General features: G+C 33.2%; 1 protein-coding gene across 1 annotated transcript in view; it reads left to right on the top strand.

Annotated features, from left to right (window-relative positions):
* ARL5A (ADP ribosylation factor like GTPase 5A) overlaps positions 1-23,859 on the top strand; it is a 32,711-nt gene extending 8,852 nt beyond the window's left edge. Inside the window, exons 3-6 of the mRNA XM_003341243.4 lie at positions 104-251; positions 2,397-2,480; positions 12,370-12,521; positions 16,555-23,859. Coding sequence (XP_003341291.1) covers positions 104-251; positions 2,397-2,480; positions 12,370-12,521; positions 16,555-16,603 — 433 coding nt within the window. The 3' untranslated portion in view covers positions 16,604-23,859. The remainder of the gene's footprint in view (positions 1-103; positions 252-2,396; positions 2,481-12,369; positions 12,522-16,554) is intronic.
* Positions 23,860-26,673: the final 2,814 nt, after the last annotated feature.

Raw genomic sequence — 26,673 nt, 5'->3', positions numbered from 1 at the left:
CATTCATAGAATTGAAAGATTTTATTGCTTAGTAGAAAAATTGGGAGAATTAGACAGCAGTTCTTTCTGATTATGATATGATGGATTGATTTTTCCCCCACAGTTCTATGAATGAAGTTGTACATACATCCCCTACTATAGGAAGTAATGTTGAAGAAATAGTAGTTAATAATACACGTTTCCTAATGTGGGATATTGGCGGCCAAGAATCTCTTCGTTCTTCATGGAACACTTACTATACTAACACTGAGGTAATGCTTTGTTATGTTAAAACTTCTTTTAATCAGATGCTTGTATAGATAGAACAGTATGATTAATTATCTGAAATTTAAAAGATTTTCAATCTCCATTGAAAATTTTTGTAAAATTAATTCATTTCCTGCTTTAGTAAATATGGTATCATGAACTTAATTTTAATTTAATCTTTGATTTGGAATTTCAAGATGTTCATTGTCAGCATTAATTCTCATTGTAGAGTAATGTTCAAATCGAAAGTTTAGGAGTTTGGCTTCAATGGATGGGTACCCCAAAAGTTGCTATTTTGTCTAAATTTCTTATCTTCAGCTTGTTATCTTGTCATTTGCATCTTTTCCCTTAATGTATAATGCAATAAATTTCTGATTTTGAGGGGTTGCTGAACCTAGGTAAATACTTATGCATATATATTTAAATGAAAAACAAAATTTCCATTTATTTAACCAATATTGTAGTTGACTCTTTTCAATAGAGGGGAATATTTTTATTTGTCATGCAGAAAGAGCTCTGGCTGCAACCATGTGTCCCTGGCCAAGTCACTTGAGCCTCTTCATCTATAAAATTAGGTTAATAATAGTCTGACTAAATATGCTAATTATGCCAAGTACTTTGTAGTCAAAAGGGGCTAAAATGACTTGATAAGATGGTACCGGTATTATGAAGCTTTGGGATGTAGTGAATAGAATAGTATTGGACTTTAAGTCAGGAAGACTTGGGTTTGAATCCTGACTCTGGCCTAAGGTAAATTACTTAACTTCCTCAATTTCTTCATTTATAAAATGGAGGTAGTAATATCACTGGCCTTCACAGGATTGTTGTGAGCTACAAATGAGATGACCTATGTAAAGTGTTTTTAAACTTTTAAAGTGCTTTAAAAATGTCAGTTATGATGATAGTGATGATTCTTCCTATAAGAATACAGTGGCATAAACCTCCAAGATGAATTGAGAAAATAACATTTTTTTAAATCCCCACAATTTTGATTTAATGAAATATAAACCTACAAACACTAGAAAACTATGGAAATAACAACTGCCTGCTATTTTATATTTCCGCATGCTACCACCTCCTTTCTGCCTCAAATTTGATCACATTTTTAGAGCAAAGGAAAGACACTCCTTTAGAGCACCCTTTCCTAATATTGTAGATAGTGATTAACATGCCATGTTAACAGCACTGAAGTTGATACTTTGGTTAAAGTATAATGGGAAGGAAGATTCTTTCAAGAATAAAACCACTAGTCATTACCTATGAAGCAAGAGAATAAAAGAGGAAGAGTACTAAAGCTTTTCTTCCTATTTTATTAATATAGGATATCTGTTTTTCTAGGGCCAGAACTAAACAAAAATAAAACAAATCTAAAAATAATAAATGCTAATTTAGGCAGTTTGAGTAAACATAATGTTTGCTGTACAACCATGAACCAAATTAGTTAAATCTGGAGCAATCAAATTTCTTTTTGTTTTCTAGTGCTCATAAAACTAAGAAGTTATAGTATGATTCCTGCCAGGCCTTTTTCCACATCTAGTCCCACCTCTTATATTTCCTTTCAAGAAGTGTTATATTGGGAAGTATCAAAAGTGCCAAATAAGGAGAAGGTGTGTGTTTTTGTACAGACACAGAGTGATTGTTTCACAATCACTGACTGTATCAGTAAATAGTAGAGATGTGGTATGTTCATGTCACACTCTTTGCCCTTTGGTTTTTTGTTTGTTTGTTTGGTTTGGTTTTGTTTTGTTTTTGTTTTGTTTTGTTTTGAGTCCAGACCTGGGATTTCATTGATGTAGAGAATTTCTGGGCTGAGGAGAATCCCTCTTACAAAAGCTGCCTGACACTCATATAATGCAAATTATATAATGTTTTAAGGTCTGCAGGGTTCTTTAGATAGTTATCCATATGATCCTTATCTGTAAGGTGGTTGCTTTATCTCTATATCACAGCAGAGAGAGAGAGAGAGAGAGAGAGAGAGAGAGAGAGAGAGAGAGAGCGAGCATGACTTGCCTATATATCTGAAGCAGTATTGAAATTCAGTTCCTCCTCCCTTGCAAATTCAATACCCTAACTACACTATAGTGCATTTTTATAAGTTTTAAGGGATTTATTATGTGATTACTAATGATTTTGTTTTATAATTATTTTAGTTTGTCATAGTTGTTGTGGACAGTACAGACCGAGAGAGGATTTCTGTAACTAGAGAAGAACTCTATAAAATGTTAGCACATGAAGTAAGTAGTATTTCTTTTAATATATTTGTGTACTTTGTTGCTCAGTATTTGTTCCTTCCGCTTTTCTGTGTTGATGTTGGAATCTCTTTTGAATGTAGTTAAGAAACAAAATTCCCTCTTTACATACTGGCCAGCCATACTGTTTCCCAAAGTGGATGTGAAATTGTGACAAACAACAAATGTGGGAGAGTGGTGGTGTTCCGTTGTACTTATTATTAGCCCAAATATTTGGTATGTCTGATTTAGAGATAGCAGAGAACAATAGAAGTTTGAGAGATAGGTGGTGATTGTCATCTCAGTCATATCTGATTCTTTGTGATCTTATTTAGAGTTTTCTTGGTAAAGATACTGAAGTGGTATCCCTTTTTCTTCTCTAGTTCATCTTGCAGATGAAGAAACTGAGGCAAACAGGGTTAAGTAACTTGCTCAGAGTCACATTGTTAGGAAATGTCTGAGGCCAGATTTGAACTCATTTTCCCAACTCCCCATCTGGTGCTCTTATCAATTGTGCCAGCTTGCTACTTCCTTATTAAATTAAATATTTACTATATGCCATACACCATGGAAATACCAATAGAAAAGTGACACAGTTGTTCTCCAAGAGTTCATATTCTGATTGGGGAAAACAACTCACATTGATTCATCAGTAAGGTGGATGTAAAGCCTGATAGATGTTGGAATATATTGGCAGGGCCAATGTCAAAGTCCAGAAGTCCTTGGGTTATACTGTTGTGAAAGGGAGAGATCTTGATAGTATTTTTGTTGGTAGGGTCAAGATGAGGCCAGTAGGGAAATATCCTGAAATAGGCTCTGACCTTGAGGGCCAAGTGGTAAGTGAGGTCATTGGGGGAAGGGATCTCAGACTTATCTGATATTATTGAAGTAACTCTAGTTGCTTATGACAGGCATGCCTTTTCCCCCTAAACATGACCCTGATTCTTCTTCTAGCTCTGTAAGTATTCTTTGAGGAAATGTAAGAAGCCATATACAAAACATCATAAGGCCTTCCCTTTGTATATTTACTTGCTTGATTTCCATTTTAGAAAATATTAGGTTAAGTAGAAAGCTATTTTCTTGCTGCATTATTATTACAGCATTGATGCATTTCTTGATCTGACTCCAAAGGACTATTCTGTTATATTTGATGAAAACTTTTAAAATAAAAACCCAAATGTATTTAAGGAAAATTTTTCATGAATATGTTAACTGAAAAGTATATTGTGGTATAAAAATATAATCTGTGTGAAGATACCTGTCCAAAGTGAAAGTTCATTTTTTGTAACCAAAACAATCCTTATTTAATGGCAGTACAATTAATATTATTTCAGAAAACAAGCCAGTTAAGTTTCACATTTGGATGAGAAATGATATTTAATGATAGAGAAATTTTGTAAATTTCTTAGTGCAAAAGAAGACTATAAGCAATAACCTTTGAATTTGAATTATGTTATGGAGGGGATAGCTACTGAAAGCATTTTATAATATAGAAGTGAATAAATCTATTAGATATGAACTAATGAAACAAAAGAAATTAAAATGGCAACTTTTCTGTAAAGAAATATGAGACCTTCAAAATACAGATCTGCAAAAGATTTTATTCCAGTTAGGTACAAAAATGTTTTTTACTACTTTGATTCATATTCATAGAATGAAGTACTTAAATGGCAACACATAAACATTGGAACTTTACATACAAGCCAAATCTTTGAAAGGAAATATATTTGAGATTGAAATTGGGATAATGATAATGCAAGAGTCAGTACAATTTATCTACAGATTTTCCTATTGTTATTGAAATAGTGTTATTACATGCTTTTTTCCCTTCTTAACTCATTAAAAAATAATGCACTAAAAAAGATACCTAATTCTTCTTATTTATATATTATCTCACAGCTACACACACACACACACACACACACACACTCTCTTTCTCTCTCTCTATCTCTCTCTCTCTCTCTCTCTCTCTCTCACTCTCTCTCACTCACACATACACACTGGAGTACACATGCAGAAGGAGAGTAACCATGGCATAGTGCAAACTATAAAATATTCTTTATAATTTTAGTAGCGTTCTACCATCAGTCACTGTCCTTTGGGAACAAAAATTTTTCTGTATTGCTTTCTTAGTTTGTATAACTTTGTTTGTCTTAGTTAAAGATAGAGCCATTTCCCCAAAGGGACAAAAAAAAAGAAAAAATGAGGTGGGGGAAAAGGCAGAAAATAGGCATTCCTCACAAATGAAGTCGTAGTAAAATGAAGAAAATAATCTGAGGCCAGAACGGGCTGGGTTGAAGAGATCTTTAAAGGTCAGTGTGAGGAAAGAAGGGGACAAACATAGGGTGAGGGAGAAATCAAGAAACCAGAAAAGTGTTAGAAAAATAGAAGACAAACAGGTCATTTCACACTGAGAAAAGTTCTTTTTAGTTCCCAATTTTTAATTAGTGTTTGATTATAATAATGGTTTTTATCACTATGCAAAATATTTTCCAAGAATATAAAGCTATAAAAAATTTAAACTTGAAACATATTCTTTAAAGTTAAATTTCTGCCCCGGGTCTTCTTTAAACTGGTTAATTCTCTGGGATTCATGCCTTCCTATTGGTCATTTCCTATAAATAGAAAGCTCTTCCTCCTCACCACTGTCATTTAGAATCACCAACTTCCTTCCCAGCACAGTTCAGGTATGACCTTTTTGTGGAAGGACTTTCCTAAAACCTCTTCTCAGCTCTTCCCCAGTTTGTTATCATTATTTGAAATTTGTTTTTATCTTTCTTCATATTTTATTTTTGCAGTTAAATGTAGACTATTCAAGGAAAATGGTTTCATTTTTGTATCTCTTGGGATTAGCATGATGCCTTACACATTGCATATATTTAAAATACTGGATAAATTGAAGATAAGATTATATAAGATAATTTTGAGTAGTTTAATGAGTTTTATTCAATAAGAAATGCAAAGAAGCCCTGAAACATTAATTTTTTTAAAGTTCTTTACACATCACCTTTGTTGAAAACCTCTTAATAGTTTTAATGATCAAATTGAATTGGTTTCTAGAAGTTTGGCTATATAGCTAAAACCCTGGGAAATGTTTTTCTCTATGTAGATTTTATTTACTACATAATCTAGAGAAAATGTCAATGTGTATTCTTTTCCTTAAGAAATGAAATTAGCTTTTATTTTATACATAGAACTTTATTTAAAATATGTTCTTGTGATCAAATGTGATATACTTTGCTGTGAACAACAATACAATGATCTAGGAGAATTCTGAGGATTATTAAAATTATTATGAAATTACCAGTTTTCAAATTTTGAAATTCTGAAAAAGAATGCTTTGTAACTCCAGGGATAGAACTGTTGGAGTAGAAATACAGATGAAAACATATGATTTATCACTAGTTTGTTTGGGTATGTGTTTTGGGGTTTTGGTTTTATAAGATTATTCACTTATAAAAATGAATAATGTGGAAATATATTTTGTGTGATATATGTATAACCCAGATTGAATTGCTTGTCAGCTCCAAGAAGGAGGAGTAAAGAAGGGAAGGAGACAATATGGATCATATATGGAAATTTATTATTAAAATTAAAAAAAATTTTAAGAAAAAGAAAATTGAAAAAATAAAATAAAATATTTTCTCTTCCCAAAAGAAACTGTCTTATTTACATTTTTAATTGTTTCTTTTGCCATTGGAAATTATTGGTTTTTGAACATTGACCAAACCTCTAAAAATAAGAATCATTACTTAAAACAAAATGACTTATTTTGGACAAGGCAAAATGAAAAACATTCTCCTTCTTTCTAATATTATTTTGAAATGCATAGAATTTGGAAAACCAAAGGTATGTAAGTACTAAATATAATGATTTCCCTCACACAGTCCTGGCTTCTGGGTCAAATGTTTGGCAAGAGATGAGGTCAAGTGTGAGGCCCCAGAAGAGTACATTTTCTTCACACACTATGTTTACATCCTATAGATTGTGCTAAAAGAAAACCTTAAGAAATTAATTGTAAGATCCTAATATTATTTTATTTTTATTTAGAATATTTTTCCATGGTTACATGATTTATTACCCCCCTTCACCGCTCTCTCCTTCCCCCTCCCAAAGCAGACAAGCAGTTCCAGTGGTGATACATGTATCATTGTTCAAAACATATTTCTATGTTATTCATATATGCAGTAGAATGATCCTTTAACCATCAAAACCTTAATCACATCCCTATCATACTATGTGATCAAGCATATATTTTTCTAATACATTTCTGGTTCCACAGTTCTTTCTATGGAGGTGGATAGTGTTCTTTCTCACAATTTCCTCTGGATTGTCCTGGGTCATTGCACTGCTGCTTGCAGAAAAATCTTTTACATTCAATTGTGCTATAATGTATCAGTCTCCGTGTACAATGTTCTCTTGGTTCCGCTCCTTTTGTTCTGCATCAATTCCTGGAGTTCCAGTTCACATATAATCCCTCCATTTCTATATTATGCTTTTCTGCACAATAATATTTCATCACCAACATATTCAGTCATTCCCCAATTGATGAACACCCCCTCATTTTCCAATTTTTTGCCACCACAAAGAGCATGGCTATGAATATTTGTGTATGCATATTTTTGCTTATTATCTCTTTGGGGTACAAACCCAGCAATGGTATGGCGGGGTCAACGGATAGACATTCATTTAAAGCCCTTTGCTCATAGTTCCAAACTGCCCTCCAGAATGGTTGGACCATTTCCCAACTCTACCAGGAGTGTATTAGTGTTCCAATTTTGCTACATCCCTGCCAACATTTATCACTTTCCTTTGTTGTCATATTGGCCAATCTGCTAAGTGTGAGGTGGTACTTCAGAGTTATTTTAATTTGCATTTCTGTAATCAGGAGGGATTGAGAACACTTTTTCATGTGCTTATTGATAGTTTTGATTTTATCATTTAAAAACTGCCTATTCATGTCCTTTGACCATTTGTTGATTGAGGAATGGCTTGATTTTTTGTAAATTTGACTTAGTTCCTTATATATTTGGGAAATGAAACCTTTGTCAGAGAATTTTGTTATAAAAATGTTCTCCCAGTTTGTTGCTTTCCTTCTAATTTTGGTTGCATTGGTTTTGTTTGTACAAAACCTTTTTAATTTGATATAGTCAAAGGCATTCATTTTACATTTTGCAGTAGTCTCTGTCTTAAATTCCTTCCTTTCCCACAGATCTGACAGATATACTCATCTATGTTCAACTAGTTTGTTTATGAATTTATTCCCTATATTTAAGTCATTTACCCATTTTGAATTTATTTTGTTATAGGATGTAAGATGTTGATCTAAACCTAATTTTCCCCTACTGTTTTCCAATTTTCCCACAGTTTTTGTCAAATAGTGTTCTTGTCCCAAAAGCTGGGGTCTTTAGGTTTATTGAGCACTAGCTTATTGAGGTCATTTACCCCTAGTCTATTCCACTGATCCACCCTTCTATCTCTTAGCCAGTACCATATTTTTTTATCATTTCCATTGATATTCTTGATCTTTTGTTCTTCCAAGATTCTAATATTGAATGAATATCATAGTAGAATGTTTTTTAAGTGTTTGATATGTGGTTATGTAGAATTTCACTGTTTACTGAGTAACTTGATGAATTTTATGACAGATTGATGAACATCATTGCTCTGATATATTTTCCATTATTAATTGATGAATATTTGCTTCTGAAAATTACAATACATTTACAGTTGGAAAAAAAGAGGGCTTTATTTTTTACTGATATAATTTTATGCTAAAATAACATGCTTACCACAGTCTGTGCTTTGTGATAATCTTTAAATGTATTACAGTAATACATCTTGCTTAAGTGTGGCTAAGTTTTAAAATTATATTATACAGTTATATATATATACATATATGTTGATTCAAAAAAGTAATTTTTTGTGTTTTTGAAAGCTTTTGATTAACAAAGGATTTTCTTCTTGCATTGTTACCGATTTCCCCAGTTGATTGTGCCCTTATGAGACCACAGTCCCAGCAATGACACCAAAAGAAATGTTGTGACAACCAGTAGGGCAAACTTGTTTTTCAACACCCATAAAGCAGAATTTGTGGCCTGTGGTCATATAGGAAATAAGCTGTTCTTGTATTTTTGTAGTTTCAGTGACATTGAGCTCTCAGGTTAGTTGCCAAAATAACATTCTAGTTTTATTACTAAAAGTTACAAGTGACGTATAATGTAAGAACAACTGCCATAGGTTTGTAAACATTCATCATAGGTACTTAATTGGGACAAGAAAAATTTATTTTCTTAACATGTTAGCCCTGTACTTATAATAGTGAGATTAAGGGAATAGAGTTTGTCTTTAAGGTAAAGGGTTGAGCACCTGCTAAGAACTTTGTTGATAGAATCCTGAAGTCAGGAAGGGAGTTTGTTCAACTGAATCTGGGCTTTTTCCCTTGGACCTATTTGAGTGAGGAAGCACCTTGTTGGAGATCTGCTGTTCCCCTGTGACTTTGGCTTGGAAAACCTATTTCCTTGGAGGTGATTAAAGATTCCTGACTCGTACAGACTACCTAAGAAGAATATCTTGTTAGCAACATCTGGATTAGTTCCTGAGACCTGATTCTTGAACTTTGAGAGACTTCTCTCTCAGGGTGGTTTCTCAGAAAGGGCTTGGCTATTTCTACTCTGTAATATCAACTCAGAGACAACCTTGTAATCTAAATCATCTGAGGGTTATTTAGAATAGCTTATATAGTTATGGTTTGGGGAAACTGAGGTAGATCAGAGAGGGTGTTAGGAACTGCAAGCAAAAGAAGAAATTCTTTTGCAGGAATTGTAGCTGGCAGGATAAGAGAGATTTCTAGTGACAGGGATTCCCAATAACACTCTTCTCAAGAAAAGCTACAATATAGATATCAAATTTTTATATATTTCAAGTCTTTGGGTGATTTTCTGCCCACTGGTTGAGTGGGGGAAGACAGTCAGCTTCTCCTATATTAAAGGATCTGAGGTACTGAATACAGCCTTTTGGTACCTGTAAGACATCCCTTACCACAATACTTTTTATACACACTTAAATTGTTATAGGAAAGAGTAGTGTGCTAGCAAAGTGTTGAAACTTGGTAGATTGAAGTAATTGGATCCAGTGGAAAGTAGTTCCATTTGGTGAATTAATGAGTCTTTGGTGATCCCAGTCTTTTTTCCATTTAGGATCAGAGAAAACCACAAGTGTATCCAACCTATCAAAAGAGTGTTATCTGTCTGATCACCTCATTAATAATGAATAGATAATATCTAGTTATTTTTTAAGCTGTAGCGTGGAGTAGTAGTAGATAAAGAACTGGCCTCAAAGTTAGGAAAAACTGGCTGCCTCTGACATATATGGACTGTATGACCCTGAGCAAGTTCCTTAACTTTTCAGTTCTCCACATGACTCTTAAGATCATAAGTTTCAAAGAAGATGCCATCCTGTACTGATAAGGAAAGTTCCTTATCTGTAGCAATTTATACCAATTAAATAACAAGTCTAATCAATACATTAATTTAAAAAATTATACTCTATGATATTTTCAGATTTCCAACTGTAATAGTATATTGCAACCAATTACATCTCTTGAGCCTTTTTTACATGAATTCACCTCAAGCCATACATCCATTATTTTATATACAATTGATTTTATAGATGCAGACCTTTGTCTCAATTTAATTTTACTTTGTTTCATTTTTCCCATTGTTTTGGTTTCCTGATCCTTTTGGCCCCTGGCTATATAAAATCCAGAATATTAACAATTCTTCCTGAGCTTCATGTCTCAATAAATTTGATAAGAAAACTGTATGTCTTTATTCATGTCAATCTAGATAGAAAAAGGAAAGTTAATAATACAAGAATATAATATTAAAATGGCAAAAAGGAGCAAATGGTTAACTGCCAAGTAAAATAGTATGCTAAATTCAGAGAAAGGAGAGTCCTTTGAATTAGAATGGTACAAGGAGGCTTCATTTAGGAAAAAGATTTGAGCTAAGGCAAGAAGTCAATAGGATATCCAGTTGGTGAAGGGGTATACCTAAGCCTAGGGAATTGATATATTAAAAAAAAGCAAAGAAATTAAAGAATGTAAGTTGTCTGTGAACCATGTGGAAGCCAAGGGTTCTTTTAGGGAAATGTGGGCAGATAAGTTGGAGAAGAGATTGAGGCAAGATTATGGAGAAATCTATAGTGCTAAGCTTACAATATAACTTTTACCTTTATCCTTTTGTCCATGGAGAGGCATTGATGTTTTTGGAGCAGAAAAAATGGATTAGTTGAAAGCATTGTTTCAGGAACATTAACTTGCCTGCTAATGTAGATTTGGGAGGGGTATTTGAGACTGGGATACCATTCTTTCAACAAAAGATAATTATTGAATGCCTTTATTTTATGAGTGAGTGTGAGTATTTATATTTGAACTAAACAGATAAATGAAGTGTAAGTAGTCAATACATGAAATAGGAACTTGAATAATATCAAAGGGAAAAAAAGAATCTTGCTTTCACATGAACCTTTTTTCCTATTTTCAGTTTTCTCATATCTCTCCATTAAGGCATCTGATTCTTCATTAGTTCTGTCACTGCCTGCTAGTGAGGCTTAAAGTAGGGACCCTAGACATATGCATTCTCAAAGAGACTCATAATCAGAATTGTTAGCTAGGAGGCAATGGATGAATTTTTTTGGCCATAGCAGCTATGAATGACATCTACTGAGGTCTGAATGGGTTGTAGTCTGTATCAGTGAGAGGAGTGCTTTTACTAATAAATTCACAAAATTTCAAAGCGTTAAATATTTCCCTTGGGGGGGAGGGGGCCTCTGGGTAGCTTCATAGATTAAGAGCCAGGCCTAGAGATGGAAGATCTAGGTTCAAATCTGGCCTCAAACACTTTCTAGCTGTGTGACCCTGGGCAAGTTGCTTAACTTCCATTGCCTAGTCCTTACCACTCTTTTGCCTTGGAACCAATACAAAATTTTGATTCTAAGACAGAAGGTAAGGGTTTTTATTCATATATATTTACATATATATGTGTGTATATATATATATTTCCCTTGTATCATTGGTTTTTGTAATGACCCCATTAAGTGGCTAAGATTCTAAACTTACACACAGAGCTTAAATGACTTGCCCATATCTACAAAATGAGTTCTAGTGACTGAACCAGGACTAGAATTTAGGTTGTATTTTTATCTTTTTTTTTAATAGATCTTGATGTTTAAATAATAAAATAAAATGAAAAACATGATTGTAGATACCATTACATATCATAAAACATTTAGGTACTTCTTTTTTCTGACATATAATTTATCTGATAGCAAAGGAACAGGCTTATATAATACTCAGATTTCTTGTTTGGAGAATTGTAGGTAGAAGTTGGTATAGAATTAACATGGAGATTTTAGGATCCAGGACCTGATTATTAGTGATAGAACTTTTATTCCACTATGGCATTAATTATACATTAAAAACAAAACCAAAAAAAAAAGACAAGCAGTATGATATTAGGCTTGTTTAATTTAATAATAGATATTTGGGGAGTCATTAAATTCTAGATTAATGTCTTGTGTTTTACTTTCTGCTTCTGGAGCTCTATGAGGATTTTTAAAATTATATCTGCAAACAGACCAGTTAGAAAGAAACCGTTTCTGATTTTTCCTCTTTTCCTTTCTACCTCATGCCCTACAAAAACCAGTTTTTTTAATCAAAGAAATTTAAACTTGTTCATTATTTTTGAAAATGTATAGGTCAGGGTTCAAGTTGTGTGTTTTTTTTTTTAATTATAATTTACATGGCTGTGTTGAGAAGTTCAGAAATCTTTAAACACTTGAATGAAATGATTTGGAAACCTCAAAAACAAGTCATTTTAATTTGCTCTCATAGGATCTAAGAAAAGCTGGATTGCTGATTTTTGCTAACAAACAAGATGTTAAAGAATGCATGACTGTAGCTGAAATTTCCCAGTTTTTGAAGCTCACTTCAATTAAAGATCACCAGTGGCACATCCAGGCGTGCTGTGCTCTCACTGGTGAGGGGTAAGGATGCTTTTTTTTGAATAATATTATATGCTTTTCATCTTCTTGACATTGAAATCAACACATATTTATTTCAGACTTGTAATGTCCTAACCATTGTGGAGGATGACAAGACAGTGAAATAAAATAGATTCTTTTCAAGAGCTCTAGAACCATAAAATTTAAAAGGGACCTAGAAGTCATCTAAAGTCTTCATTTTATAGATGAGGAAACTAAGGCTCAAAGAAGTAAAAATTAGTATCACCTGAGTAACAACTGGCCTATCCACAATTCAAACCAAAATCTGTACTTCAAATTCTATTTTCTTTCTCCTGAAATAGCTTAAATATGTAAAATACAAATATTATATAGTTTAGTATCAAATATTGTGGTTTAGGCTAGGAGTCAAGTGAAGTTCAAGATAAGTGATGGCTGAAGTATACAGTGTTAAAATTGGAAAATAGAGGGAGTAACAGGAAGATGTACAGAATAGTCTCCTTCAAAAGTACTTCAAACAGAAGTAGAAAATGCATCAGACCAAATTTTGATCAGGAGATCCAAGGAAAAGTCATGATCATTTTCCAGCCCAGGGCAACGTAGGGAGACAGAGTGGTTTATGGACATTCAGGACAGAATTTGTCCAGGAGCATGTCATATGGAGCATCCCAGTGCCATGGGCTGATGCTTAAAGCCAAGACAAGGTCCCAGATCCATATCGGGATCTGATCTTTTGCAGAATGTGGGAACAGGTACTACCTGACAACTTTTTAACTTTCTACCCACTTATGGGGGATGAATCAGTCAGTAGCCTCCCGAGATCCAAACCCAAATCTGGAATGTACAGAGATCAGAATAGAGGCAGTGATCTGACTGTGCTAGATAGACCACTTTAGGAGAACTGAAAGCTTGGACATCCCCATCCTGTCCCATATATTCTGGACACTCAGCACAACACAGCACTCGGTACCCTAAGAAAAACCACAGCAGGCCCACTCCAGATCTTCTCTCCAGAAATGCATAGCCCAGCCCTAATGTAACTCTGAAATCAGGAAGAAGGTAGGAAGAACAAACAGGGAAAAAGAGAATCCCAACATGAAAAGCTATTTTTGTAGCAGAAAAGACCAGGATACAAACTCAGAAGAAGATTAGTATTGAAACATTTACAAACTTGACTAGAATTTGTAAATGCTAATAAAGAGATAATTTTTAGTGTTTTGACTTAAATTCTAAAATAAGTGGTCACCATGGAAATTCCCAAATATGAAAATACCCAAGTCGGCTGAGATTTATGGAGATTTTAATTAATAAAGAAAGAATGAATTAAGGGAAGGAGAGAAAGAAAATTAATTCAAACTGATCTGGCTCAGACTAAGCCAAGCAGTAGTAAGGGAGAGTGAGTCAAGTCTTTATCACTCACCAGAAGATTGTCTCCAAGCTGGGTTCTTCTACTCCGAACTGAAATTACTCTCCAAATTGAATTCAATTGTAACTGAATTCAATTGTCCCTGAACTGTTCCTTCACCTCCTTTTAAAGAGATTTTTCTCTTATGTCACCTCCCCTAAATTTTCATGTCTAACAATCACAGTAGATGCTTTTTCCCAGGACTGCCCATTCTTAGTTTTCACCTTCTTTGGTTTTCACTTTCTCTGGTTAGATTAAATATTCTGAGTACTTCATACCTCTTTGTTAAACTTGCCTTTTGTAAGTTACTTATAGCTTTACTATAAGGTATGAGTTGGGGACTTTCATTGTTCAATCAGGAGTTTACAACCTTATCTTCCCCTAAAGCACTGTCTGAGTAGGGTGGAGTAATTTTAAAAGTTCTCAATACATTCCTGATTCTTAAATATCTCCATTGTAACAATAGGGAATAGCTAGACCAAATCTTCTAAGGTACAGTCTGAGTATTTTAAGATTCACAAATTCCTGGAAGACATGAAACAGAGTTGGTTTGTTTTTTTTTAAGACTTAAAATGTTTTTATAAATGAAATGTAAAAACTGAAGGAAAATTAGGAAAGAAATCAGATCTATGGAAGAAAGAATTGAAAAGCTAATTGACATCTTGGCATAAGAGGAACATAAACTTGTCTAAACAATGAACTTTGAAGAGTAGAGTGGAACATAGAATAGCCAAAACCAAAGAGGTCACAAGAAATAATAAAACAAAGTTAAAATACCAAAAAAAAAAGAAGAAAGTAAGGTATCTTATAGCAAAAACAATTAACCTAGGAAACAGATCAAGGAAAATAAATTTATTTGACTATCAGAATGTTATGACCAAAAATCCAGAGGTTGGACATCATATTTCAAGAATTCTCAAAAGAATGCTCCATAATTTCCATAGAATCAGAGGGCCAACCAGGAATAGAAAGATCTACCAGTTACCTCCTTACTTTGCCGTGCTTAGCACAGTGCCTAGCACATAGTGCTTAAGAAGTGCTTTTTTTACTTTTTTCCTGAACAAAACCCCAAAATGAAAACTTTCAGGAACATTATAGCCAAAGTCCAAGGCTTCCAAGTTAAGGAAAAAATACTCCAAGCATCCAGAAAGAAAGAATTCAAGTAACCATAGTTAGAATCTTGCATGATTTAGCAGCCACCATTAAACAAGGAATGGACAACTTAGAATATGATATTCCAAAAGACAAAAGATATGGACTTATATCCTAAAATAACATGCCCAGCAAAACTCTGTATGATCCCTACAGGGGTAAAAATGGATTTGTAAAGAAATACGAACTTCTATGCATCCCTAATGAAAAGACTAGATCTATTTAGAAACTTTGACTTTCAAATATAGAATTAAACAAAAAAGTAAACATCAATAAACAATAATAAAGGACTAAACAAGGATAAATGACTTATAGTCTAATGGAGAGATGATTTATATGTCCCTTGTAAATCCTATTATCAGGAATCATGAAGGAAATTAATTAGAAGGCTGGGGAGTGGTTCTATTATGTTTTGATGGCTTTAAAAGAAGAATTAAGGGGAGAAGAGAAGTTCACTGATTACCAAAAAACTGTGTCACATAATTGAGGTACATAACAGGGAAATATGAGAGAAAGGGGGAGATTTAGAAAGAGGGTAGATTAAGGAATGGATTAATCCTAAACAAAACAAACTCTTTGGATTTTTTTAAATAGCTAACTTTGATATAAATATGATCAAATATTATTGTAATAGAGGAAATGATTAAGGGGATGGTTTCAGAAAAAACTTGAATGAACTGATGAAGATTGAAGTCAACAGAGTCAGAACAGTTTATGGAGTGACCATAATATTATAAAGAAAAACATCTTTGGAAGACTTCAGTGGGCAGGGAAGTTTTTTGGCATATATGGCAAGAATGTTCTTTTAGAAAGATTAATTGTATTATATAGTGATCTATAGAATAGATTGTATTGGGGAGATACAGGACCTATCGAGATGGTTATGATCAGAGAAGAGGGTCTGAGACTAGTCACAATGGGAATAGGAAAGAAGGGAAGACTTAAGGAATTTCAGAAGGAAGAAATAAATACTAGTTTGTGGTTGAATGTAGAGATTAAAGGAGCAGAGCAAGGCAAAGTCAGTTCTATAGTTGCAAGCCCAGCAGTCTAGACAGATGTAGTACTTTAGACAGAAACATGGAACTTTTTTAATGGAATCTTCATTCTTAGACATGCTGAGTTTCAAAGCACATTAGTACCTCCAAATGTAGGAAAGATTTGGAAATAAAAGGCTTAGTACTAGTGTTCAGGTAGGGCAGAAAGCCCTACCTGAACATTGGGTTTAGGTATACTGGAAAATGAGAGTGAAAATAGATAAAACAGGACAGGAAATTATTTCAGACAAGCCTTAGCCTTGAAGAACTCTCTTGGGGTGAACAAGGCTAACAAAAAGTAAGTAGCAGAAATAGGTTTTGAATCCAAGGCCTCTAACTAAAATCCAGTGCTCTCTCCTACTGTGTGTTTTATAAAGCTTCATATAAATGTGAGGTATAAATACTACTTCTATATATCCTTTTAAAATATGAAATATTTACAAGATAATTTTATTTTTATTTCTAGATTGTGCCAAGGACTTGAATGGATGATGTCACGACTTAAGATTAGATGATCTCTACTGACCTCTATTTGTAGACTTTGCATAAATGAAGTGCTGGACTATAATTAACCTGAAAGCTGCAAAAATTAATGGGTTAGATATATTTATAATAAACTGACAAATTTTTTCTATAAGAAACAAATTAAGACCACTTCTTTGAAAAGAAAGATGGAGTCCCACGTTCCAGTTTGCTTTCACATTAGTTTCTTCTGAAGTTAGGTCTTAAAGCTGTGATTGACATTTCTGTCATGATGAATCCTCTCAGGACATTGTGTAATCTGTGGTAAGTATAAAGGGAGAGGAAGACATTTTTAACTACAAGAGCTTTATTATCAGTATAAACCTCCCTAAGTTGAATGTTGTCTTTTTGTTTAAGTCAAAAAATATCAGCGGCATAAGTATTCAATTTCCACTATTTTTAAATGTATTGTTAATATGAGAAAGATGTTTTGCATCAATTTGTATATGTATTGTGTATATACCTCAAATTTAGGTTAATGGCTTTGATTTCTATACTAAAGAAAGATGAATAATATACCTAACCTAAGTGAATAACATACTTACTTATACCTAGAATGAAACCAGTACACAGATGTTAAATGCCATTTATATTTTGTCCTTTATGTTCTCTGTATTGTATTAACATACCCTGAAAAATTTTGCACTGCTTCTTTAAAAAAAAAGAAAAGCTGAAAGTTTCTAAATTTTGAGAATGGGGGGAGGGATCAAACTCACGCGCACGCGCGCACACACACACACACACACACACAAGATATGGTACACTGGAGTGGAATTCTTATGCAGTAGTTGATTTAGTATTATGAACTGCCACTAATTTATTTCCAGAATGTTCTTTTTTTAAAAGGACTAATACTGTCTATTTAAATAATCTTGTATTTGAAATTATGAGAATACAATTTAAGAAGTAAATTTCCAGAGTCAATTATGAGAAAAAAACAACATCTATATGTGTCTGTCAACTGGTGTAACCCTTCAAAGATTCTGAAGTATTGGTTTTAGTTAGAATCATTGTATATACATTGAATTATAAGTGTTGATGAATTTGAATCTTCATGAAAAATGCATACTGTTCTGGTTCACTGAAATGTGAAGGTTTTGTCATTGGTTCATAATAGTCTGCTATGGAAGGCAAGAATTAACTTTTTGAGTTGTAAAACAGAGTATTTTGAGAACATTTAAAATTATAGCTAAATGACTTCTTCCCATTTATATATTGCTTAATCACTACGGAACTAGAAAAAGCAAACATTTCTAAATGTTTATTATTATTTCCAAATGATTCTGCATGGTAAGTGACTTAAAGTAATCTATATTAAACTATTGATATTTATAGTACTGTTACTCATAGTGCTATAAATGTTGCAATACCTTTAAAATTTTGTTAAAATCAAAATATAAGCCTCTGATATAACCACGAACAGCCATACTATCCATACTATTACCATTAAAAAATTCTTGTGTATTATATTGGCTTAACTTTAAAAATCCCAACTATTTCAAAATAGTATAATTTTAAAGTATACAAGAAATAACAGTAAAACTTAATGTGAGCCTTTTCAAAATTAATAAATTTATAGGGAGAAATAGATGCATATGTCATAAATAATAATATAGTTTTAAAGATCATTACTACCAAAATATGCATTAAAAAATAAAATTTTAACTAAGTCAAAAGCATGTGGTTTGGATAGATTGCTTCGGTGCTCAACATATTAAGGGCCTTGTGTTTTATGTTTTTATAGCCATTATACATTTTCAAGCTTAAAATGAAAGCATGAAAATTCTAATTATGTAAAGGTCAGTATACTTTTGCAAAATGAATGATCAAACTAGATCCTTATTGATTCAATATTTTCAGACATTTTCCCCAAACATTTGTTAGGTAAAAGAAGTTCTAGTAAAATGTAGAGGATATTTTAGACCTATTCCCCACCACCACCACTACCAAAAATTGTAGCTATAGTTACAAGCTGAGACTTTCTTAAAGTGGGGGGCATATTAAGCATCTCTTCAGTTTTTACTTTGACATAGGTCCCTTTAATGGCTGCCTCCAAGTCATGTTTATGCCAGTGTGCTCTCTTTATAATGTTTTATTTTCCAAATTTATTGTATATTGTTAAATACACAATTTAAATAAAAGTATATTTTAAATATACCTGGTCTTACCAAGTTGGAAAGGCTTTGTGTTTCGGTCAGTGATGAAATATATTTTTATTGTCTGAAGACCAGTCTAGCTAAATTTGGAAAGACTTTTTCTGCCACAGAAACTCTAGAAGAAAAATTATAATCTACATCAGTGGAAAGAATTCATGTTGATAAAATCATGGATCTTAAAATGAAGTAAATCTGAAATTAGATTTTAAAACCATGAATTAGTTAAAGCTGTAGTTCTAATAGTTTCCACAGTTTGCTGTTGGAATGACATGAGATTGCATAAGATGCTGTGATGTACTTATTTGTACACAATTTCAGGTTCTTATGAGGGAAAATTTTTCAAGTTTATAGATGAAGACCTAAAGCTTATCTTGATAATTCTTGTGTTTGAAGCAATTCATTTAATTCTCTATAAAAATGAACATTCACAAATATTCGTTTTTATCCGTAATTCTTTTTTTACCATAGGTAGGTTAAAGTAAAGGCCAGTGTCCTTTTTTTTCCTTTCTTTTTTCAGGTGCAACTTTTCATGAAAAAAAAAAATCTTAATTTAGAAGACTTTTGTCTTTGAAGGGAGCATTGCATTTGCACCTCAGTAATGGTAGTTCACATATTAAGTGACATATAACAGATGTTAGTTTTCAAAGTGACAAATTATTCTTATATCTCTAAAAAACACAGCTATACTTTTTAGAATGAAAATTCGACCAACTTTCATCATAATATAATTTATTTAAACCCTTACTTTCTGTCTTAGTAACAATTCTAAGGCACAAGGACAAAGGCTAGGCAAATAAGGTTAAGTGACTTGCCCATGGTCATACAGCTAGGAAATGTCTGAGGCCAAATTTGAACCTAGGTCCTTGTGACTCCAGGCCTTGTACCATCTAGCTACCCCCATGATATAATTTTTTATAAAGTGGGAAATTAATTCCCAATATGTTGTCTGAGGGCTTGTGGATAAGAAACTTAGGCCTTGGCTTCATACCACCATCATCCCAATCCAATGCAATGTGGATAAACCTAAGCTTGTAATTGTTTTATTCTTCCCATGAAGATTTATGAATTTCATGGGGCAAGGAATTCAGGGGCATAGGGGTACTTAGATTATAAGTTAGTTTAAGAAAAGTTTACTTGTCTGCTCCACTACCCAGTACTCTATTGATGGTAAAGTCTGGCTGTGATCAATGCATGTAATGTAGCAGTGAAATATGTCATGAATGCAAAGGAGGCTTTATACTCCTTGGCCCTTCAGAGGTGCTTAGTAAATAGCTATGGACTTGTGTAGCAGAAAGAACACCTGACTAGAATTAGAAGACCTCTCTTAAAGTTCTTGTTTTGCTTTAGCTGGCTTCAATAAGACACCTGGCCTCCTTGAATTTCAGTTTCCTCATGTCAAATGAGATTGATCTCCTAAGGACTTCCCATCCTATGCTGTGCCCTGATTGTTTTGAGAGAGAACCACAGTTTAGCTGAGTCAACTTTCTTTCTTCAATGTTTACAATATTAAAATATCTAAAAATAGAAATCCTCTCTGTTCCTCTAACCACACATGACTATGAGAACTATGCCCTATTGTAGATTATAGTTCACAGACCAGTAACTTTAAATTATTGGAGGACACAGTTAAAATTTCAATAGATTTTTCTGGCATATGAAATTTTAGACATTTCCTATCCCTAATCACAAAACAGAAAAATAAAAGCAGTCTCAAAATTAGTGGCAAGAAATGGCCAATCTCTTCCAACTCAGCACTTTTTCGATTAGATAAGAATAAGATTTGTGTATATTACTTTTTCCGTGGCTCTATAATGAAAGTAGTGTTTTGTATGAAGTGATAGATACCTGTTATGGCAACTTGGGGGCAGGCGTAGAGTTGGTAATAATAATTTCTAAGGATCTTCATGTGTAGGTTAAAAGTTTTTTAGTCCAAAGATGATGTTTAAACTAAACTAAAAGGTTTTTTCATGCTTAATTAAGAAAAACTCAGAAAAATATTAGAGGCAGTAAAGCATCTTAGATGAAAATAATCTATGTAGCATTCCTAGTCTTTATTAAATAAACATAATGTAAATGGGTCCAATTATATATTTAAAGGAAATTCTGAACTACAGCTTTCCATGCTATTTATTTTTACATAATATGAACAAGAATTTCTAAAATTTCATTCATGCAAAAAACCCACCCAAATAGTTTTAAATGTCTTTCACTATAACTTCTTCAAAGCATTAATGGTAGGGAAAAACAAAAACCACATTTTAAAACTTAAGATGTTATTAACTAAAAAGTACTATTTCTAGTCAATGTTAATAGGTAGAATTGTGGGAAACTGAGCCAAATAAGATGGGATTTAAAGGCAGTACAACATATAGAGAACTGACCTTAGTGATTGGATTGGAGCCCTGAGGAGTTAATAGCTTTCTTATTATTGCCCAGGGTCACAAAGTTAGTATGTGTCAGGTCTTCTGGATTTCAAAACTATAAGTTGCAGAACAGTGTCTGATCTGCATTAGTATGAAGAATTTCCATTACCAGAAATTTCCTTAAAGCAATTAAATCACAAATTTAGACCAAAAAACTCCAAGCAAACTTGAGATAAGTTAAACAATACACATTGTCATAGATTAAGCCTTATAACATAATACTGAAAACTTACTTCTTGGTGTTTTGGCATGCTTGATGTATTATTTTTGGTAGAAAGTGCTCACAGTGTTCAAGAAGTACCTAAATTAATTTCCAACAACTATTAGGTCCATCTGATTAATGTTTGGCTTGTCTGTTTGGCTTATCAGCATAGCTCCTAGGGTTTTTAAGTAATTATCTTCTTTATTAATAAAGAGAACAACAAAAACTTGAAATGTCCAACAGAGCCCACAACATAACTTGCTACAATTCAGCACATACTAAACTGATAATTGTCCTAATGGAACTTGACCATACTAACTTAATTCTGTTCTTATTTTATAAATAGCTTTAAATTTATAGACAGTTACAACTGTAGCAGGTTTCCCAATATATGAAATTTTTTGAAAGATATTTGAGGAAGAAAACTATTCTTATTATTTATTAATCTTCATTGAACATCATGCTTCTTCTGACCCATTTAATTTTCTTAGTGCCAATACCTTCCTTCCATTTCTTTAAAGATTCATTTGGAATTTAGGTTCTTTGATATATTGGTCTCATTTGACATGTCATTTGAACAAATGCTCCATTTTTCTATTGTCCTTAATGAATTACTGTAAACTGTAGGTGAAGGAACTTTGCCATATTTTTATCGGTTTATATTTCAGGTTCTCTGAATTAGAAAGCAGTTTGCTGTAATCCCTGTTTACCGTATTTAAATTCATGTTTTCTCTTAGTTTACCTTTTTCTCTCCCAAAACTCCATGGTGTTTTTTTGTTTGTTTCATTAAAGTAATAGCATTTCTTATATAAGCTACTAAATGAGGTCATAATATAAATAGTAAAAAAGTAATTAATATTTCATTTATTAAGCACTTGATAGATTTTTAATTAATAAAGATGTGATTTTATGATTCCACCCCACTCTCCCTTCCCTCTCCCCTTCTGGAGCTGAGAAGCAATTCTACTGGATTATACATGTATCATTGTTCAAAACCTATTTCCATGTGATTCATATTTGCAATAGAGTGATCTTTTAACATCAAAACCCTAATCATATCCTCATTGAACCATGTGATCAATCACATTTTTCTTCTGCATTTCTGCTTCCACAGTTCTTTCTCATAAATTCCTCAGAATTGTTCAGGGACATTACACCGCCACTAATGGAGAAGTCCATTACATTCGATTGTACCATAGTGTATCAGTCTCTGTGTACAATGTTCTCCTGGTTCTGCTCCTCTCACTCTGCATCAATTCTTGGACGTCATTCCAGTTCACATAGAAATCCTCCAGTTACTTGATGGTTTTTTTAAAAGTACTTTTACAAAACCATATGAGGCTGGTAATGCAAGTATTATTATTCCATTTTTGCAAGATTTGCTATTGATCAACAGTTGTGTCAGGAGCAGTATTTGTATCCAGGTATCCAGCACTAATCCCATTTTCCTGCCTCCTTTACTGCTCCTGTCATTCCCATAGACACAGGGACCTCACACTACATGGTAGTAGCTACATCATACCTTTTAAGGGTATGTACTAAACCTACCTTAAAGGCGTTTTTGGTCACTAAGCATGACTGACATTTTGTGCTTGTAATATTTTATTGTTGATTAATTTAAAGGAATGCATTCTTCTGGTTCATTCATTTTACCTAATCTATACTTTACTGTTGTTTATAACATTCTTCTGTCACAGACCTAAGTATTTAATAATATAACAAATTTTAATACCTGGGAGTGTTATAATGGGATTTAACCTGTATTATAAAGACTTTTTTTTTGTATACAGTATTTTTCTGTACACATATAATAGTATAACACATATAGAATTCCTATTAGTGAAAGCTTCTCTTGACAAGTTATGTTCAGGATTTGGAGAATTTGGGTGCCTGCATTTCAGTAAACTTGACTTTATGCTGATATATTCTGGAGAGAGGATTCTACCACCCAGAATTACTCCTTTCTTCCATGTAACTATGTAGCACTGTAGAAAATTCTAAAGTCTTCAGCAGCTATTTGGGGAGTTGGAGGAAATGGAAGAGAACATTTCTATGACATTGAACACCTAGATTTAGTGGTGCTTAGGCAGTTGTACCACTTCTTTATACCTGGAAATTACCATAATTTTGCCCATAAAAATGGCTGAAACTGTTATTTTACAGAGCCGGGAGCTTGCTTGTTGAGATTAGTAAATGAGAATGCTTCACAAGTAATTAACAGTAAACTTTAGAAATGTTCAGGTGTACATATGCAGAGATGACTAATCAGATTTGACTAATGCATTTGTATGTTTGCACAGCTGTGAAACAAGTTATTTTTTAACATTTATAGGGAAGATATTGATAATAATTTTCTTTGCCTTATGTTGTAAAAAAGAAGACTAAGTAAAACTGTTACCATATCTACTGTTTCACATTACATCTTCTGTTGTAAGAAGGTTAATTATAATGGCTCCATTTCCACTGCTGTTATGTTGTCCGTGTTTTTATTGTAATTCAGCATTTGATGTATGCATGGAGTAGTTTGTGGTAATTCTTTTAACCACTGTATGGCCAGATCCTTTTGAGTTATGCCGCTTATGAACATTATCACAAAATAATGATTCTTTTTAAAAAATATTCTTCTGAATAGTCCACAGAAGGTAGACTAGTATAAGTTCTAAGTAAAAATTCTCTTATGTGCCATTTTCTCTCATTTTCTTTCTACCTCAAAAATGTTAACTTATATTAACATTAATCATTGCTAGTTGTTCAAATGTCAGTACTTTTGGAAATGTTAATAGATGTAGAAACATCATTGGCCAGCTACTCATATTGATGTGTACTCTAAGCAATGACAGCACACAAAACTAGCTTTCCTAGAATTCAGATCAGCTACCCTGACTCCAGACCATTTTGACATTGGAAGGCCATGTCCAGAATCAATTGTAACTTTTCTTCCAAACTCAGAAGGCCTATTTGGAAGAGGTTTTTGCCTGGTAGAGGAACTTAAAGGTTGCTAAAATCCCAACGAGTGCCTTCTAACTGACTTTTTAAATGGTTTCCAAGAGTGAACACATTATCTCAGTTCATAGTGTCACAGGATTATACTCCAATCCCCTCATTTTACAGAGGAGGAAAGAAACCAAAGTCTAGAGACTTCACATGTCTTGCAGAAGGGCAAACATTAAAAACTACAGACCTGGGATTTCAATAGGCCCTCTGACTCCTAATCCAGTAACCTTTCCTCAGTCCATTCTTTGATTGTCCTTTCTTTTCTAGCATTGAATGGTGTCATATCCTTTACCCACTGCTTATCTTCATTGATTCTGGCAACTTCTGATTCTACCAAGTAAACTTTTACCTTATTCATTTCCATTTCATGTAAAATCCCACATATTTTATGAATTTAAAGGGCATTTGATATCTGTCTATAAAGCTTCTTGACCTCAAATATAGTATATAGTTTCATGAACTGTTCATTGTAGTTCAGGCTAACCTTTGTCTTGCTATACATGCTCCTCTTTCTCAGGCCCTTCCTGTTTTTTTAACCCTTTTCACTTCCCAGCTCTGCACTAATCCAAGTTCTTTGCTTATTTTTAAGCTGTCCTCAATATCCAACCCTTCATTCTTTCTCATCTCTGGATATGTAGAATAGCTTAGCATTATGCATACCAGAACCATTCTCTGCTTTTTAAAATCTGCATATACTTGGGATTTATCTCAATAAATAAATTCTAAACTCTTACACAGGAACTAGTTTAAAATGTAGTGGTGCTATACATATAGTTGGTGCTTAATAAATGTTGATTGTATTTAGATAAAGTTTTTATTATACTCTTGGTTGTTTTCTTGAAATTAAAACCTGAATGTAGTTGCTTAATACAGTTTAAATAGTTGTGAAAGATACCAAAGAAGCAAAAGCTCTGTAATTGCACTGGAACTTTCAATGTGAGAACTTCCTCCACCAGAGGGATAATAGACATGAAGTAGCTCACCCAGAGAGACAGGACACTAGAGATCATTTAGTCTGACCCCTTTTCTAAAGAAATGATTTTTCTATTGACTCCTTCCTACTCTCTCAGCTGCTAGAGCCCTTGCCTCAAAAGTTACCTTCCACCTATTCTATGCGTATCTTGTATGCACCTATTTGTTTATATGTCATCTCTTTTACTAGAATGTGAGTTCCTTGAGGGCAAGGACTGTTTTTGCTATTCTTTGCACTTAGTGAGTTCTTATTGCCTGCTTGACTAAAGTCATAGAGTAATTAGTAGATCTAGCTTCAAAACTAGATCCTCTTAACTCCACTGATAGTCCTTCCATTGTGCCACATATTTCATAGCTGCCTATTTTCTGATCTGTAATATCTCTGTATTTCAGTATTATTGCTGTCAAAATTTCTCTCAAACTTTGACATCCCTATACAGAAGGTCTGAAAACTACCATTAGGTCCAGAAATTGATTCTCCTTCTTGGATGTTTTCTCATTATTCCTACCCACCACTTCTGCTCCAACTCCCTAAAGTGTTTACAATTGATAATCTAATGGTTTTGTTCCTGGATAACTTGGACTTATATTAATGCCTATTAGTAAAGAAACAAAAGGTGGAACTTAAAAGTGACCATTCTTATTGTTTCCAGTGGGATTACAAAATATGAAGTATACACAATAGATTTGAAAAAATTAAGTAAATAAACAAACCTTACCTTCTGACTTAGAAGCAATACCAACTATTGGTTCCAAGGCAGAAGAATGATAAGAGCGAGGCAATTGGGGTCAAGTGACTTGCCTAGGATTGCAGGGCTATGAAATATCTGAGGCTAGATTTGAGCATAAGATCTCCTGCGTCCAAGCTTAAGTCTAACCACTCTGCTACCTCGCTATCCCTAAGCAATAGATTTTTAAATGATGAATTACTCCAATTAGAATATTGCTTTTTGTAGAAAGAATTAAAGTATTAATTTTGAGGGTTAGATATGTGATCTTGAAGAATTCTATATGTAAGAAGGAAAGAAGGTATTTAAGAGATCATGACCCATATCCTTTGTGCAAAAGCTATAATTTTCCTTAAGTTGCAAAAATAGGTTTTTTTGAAATTTAAAATATTCAAATGCAAATTTTTGATCTTTTCTTTCAGTTTATTTGATTTTTGGTTGAATGTGAGTATGCCTATAGACAGTTCTGTTTCAGAATGCAATGTAAATATTTCAATTAAAAAATAATTGAAAGAAAATATCATTGGGATCTGAAGGTGACAGTCTAAAAGCTAGAAGAGGAGGGGATAGAGAAGCCCAATTGCTTGT

The sequence above is a fragment of the Monodelphis domestica genome, chromosome 4 (assembly GCF_027887165.1).
Source record: "Monodelphis domestica isolate mMonDom1 chromosome 4, mMonDom1.pri, whole genome shotgun sequence".
Lineage (NCBI taxonomy): Eukaryota > Metazoa > Chordata > Mammalia > Didelphimorphia > Didelphidae > Monodelphis > Monodelphis domestica.
This window is presented reverse-complemented; position numbering and strand designations above follow the sequence as displayed.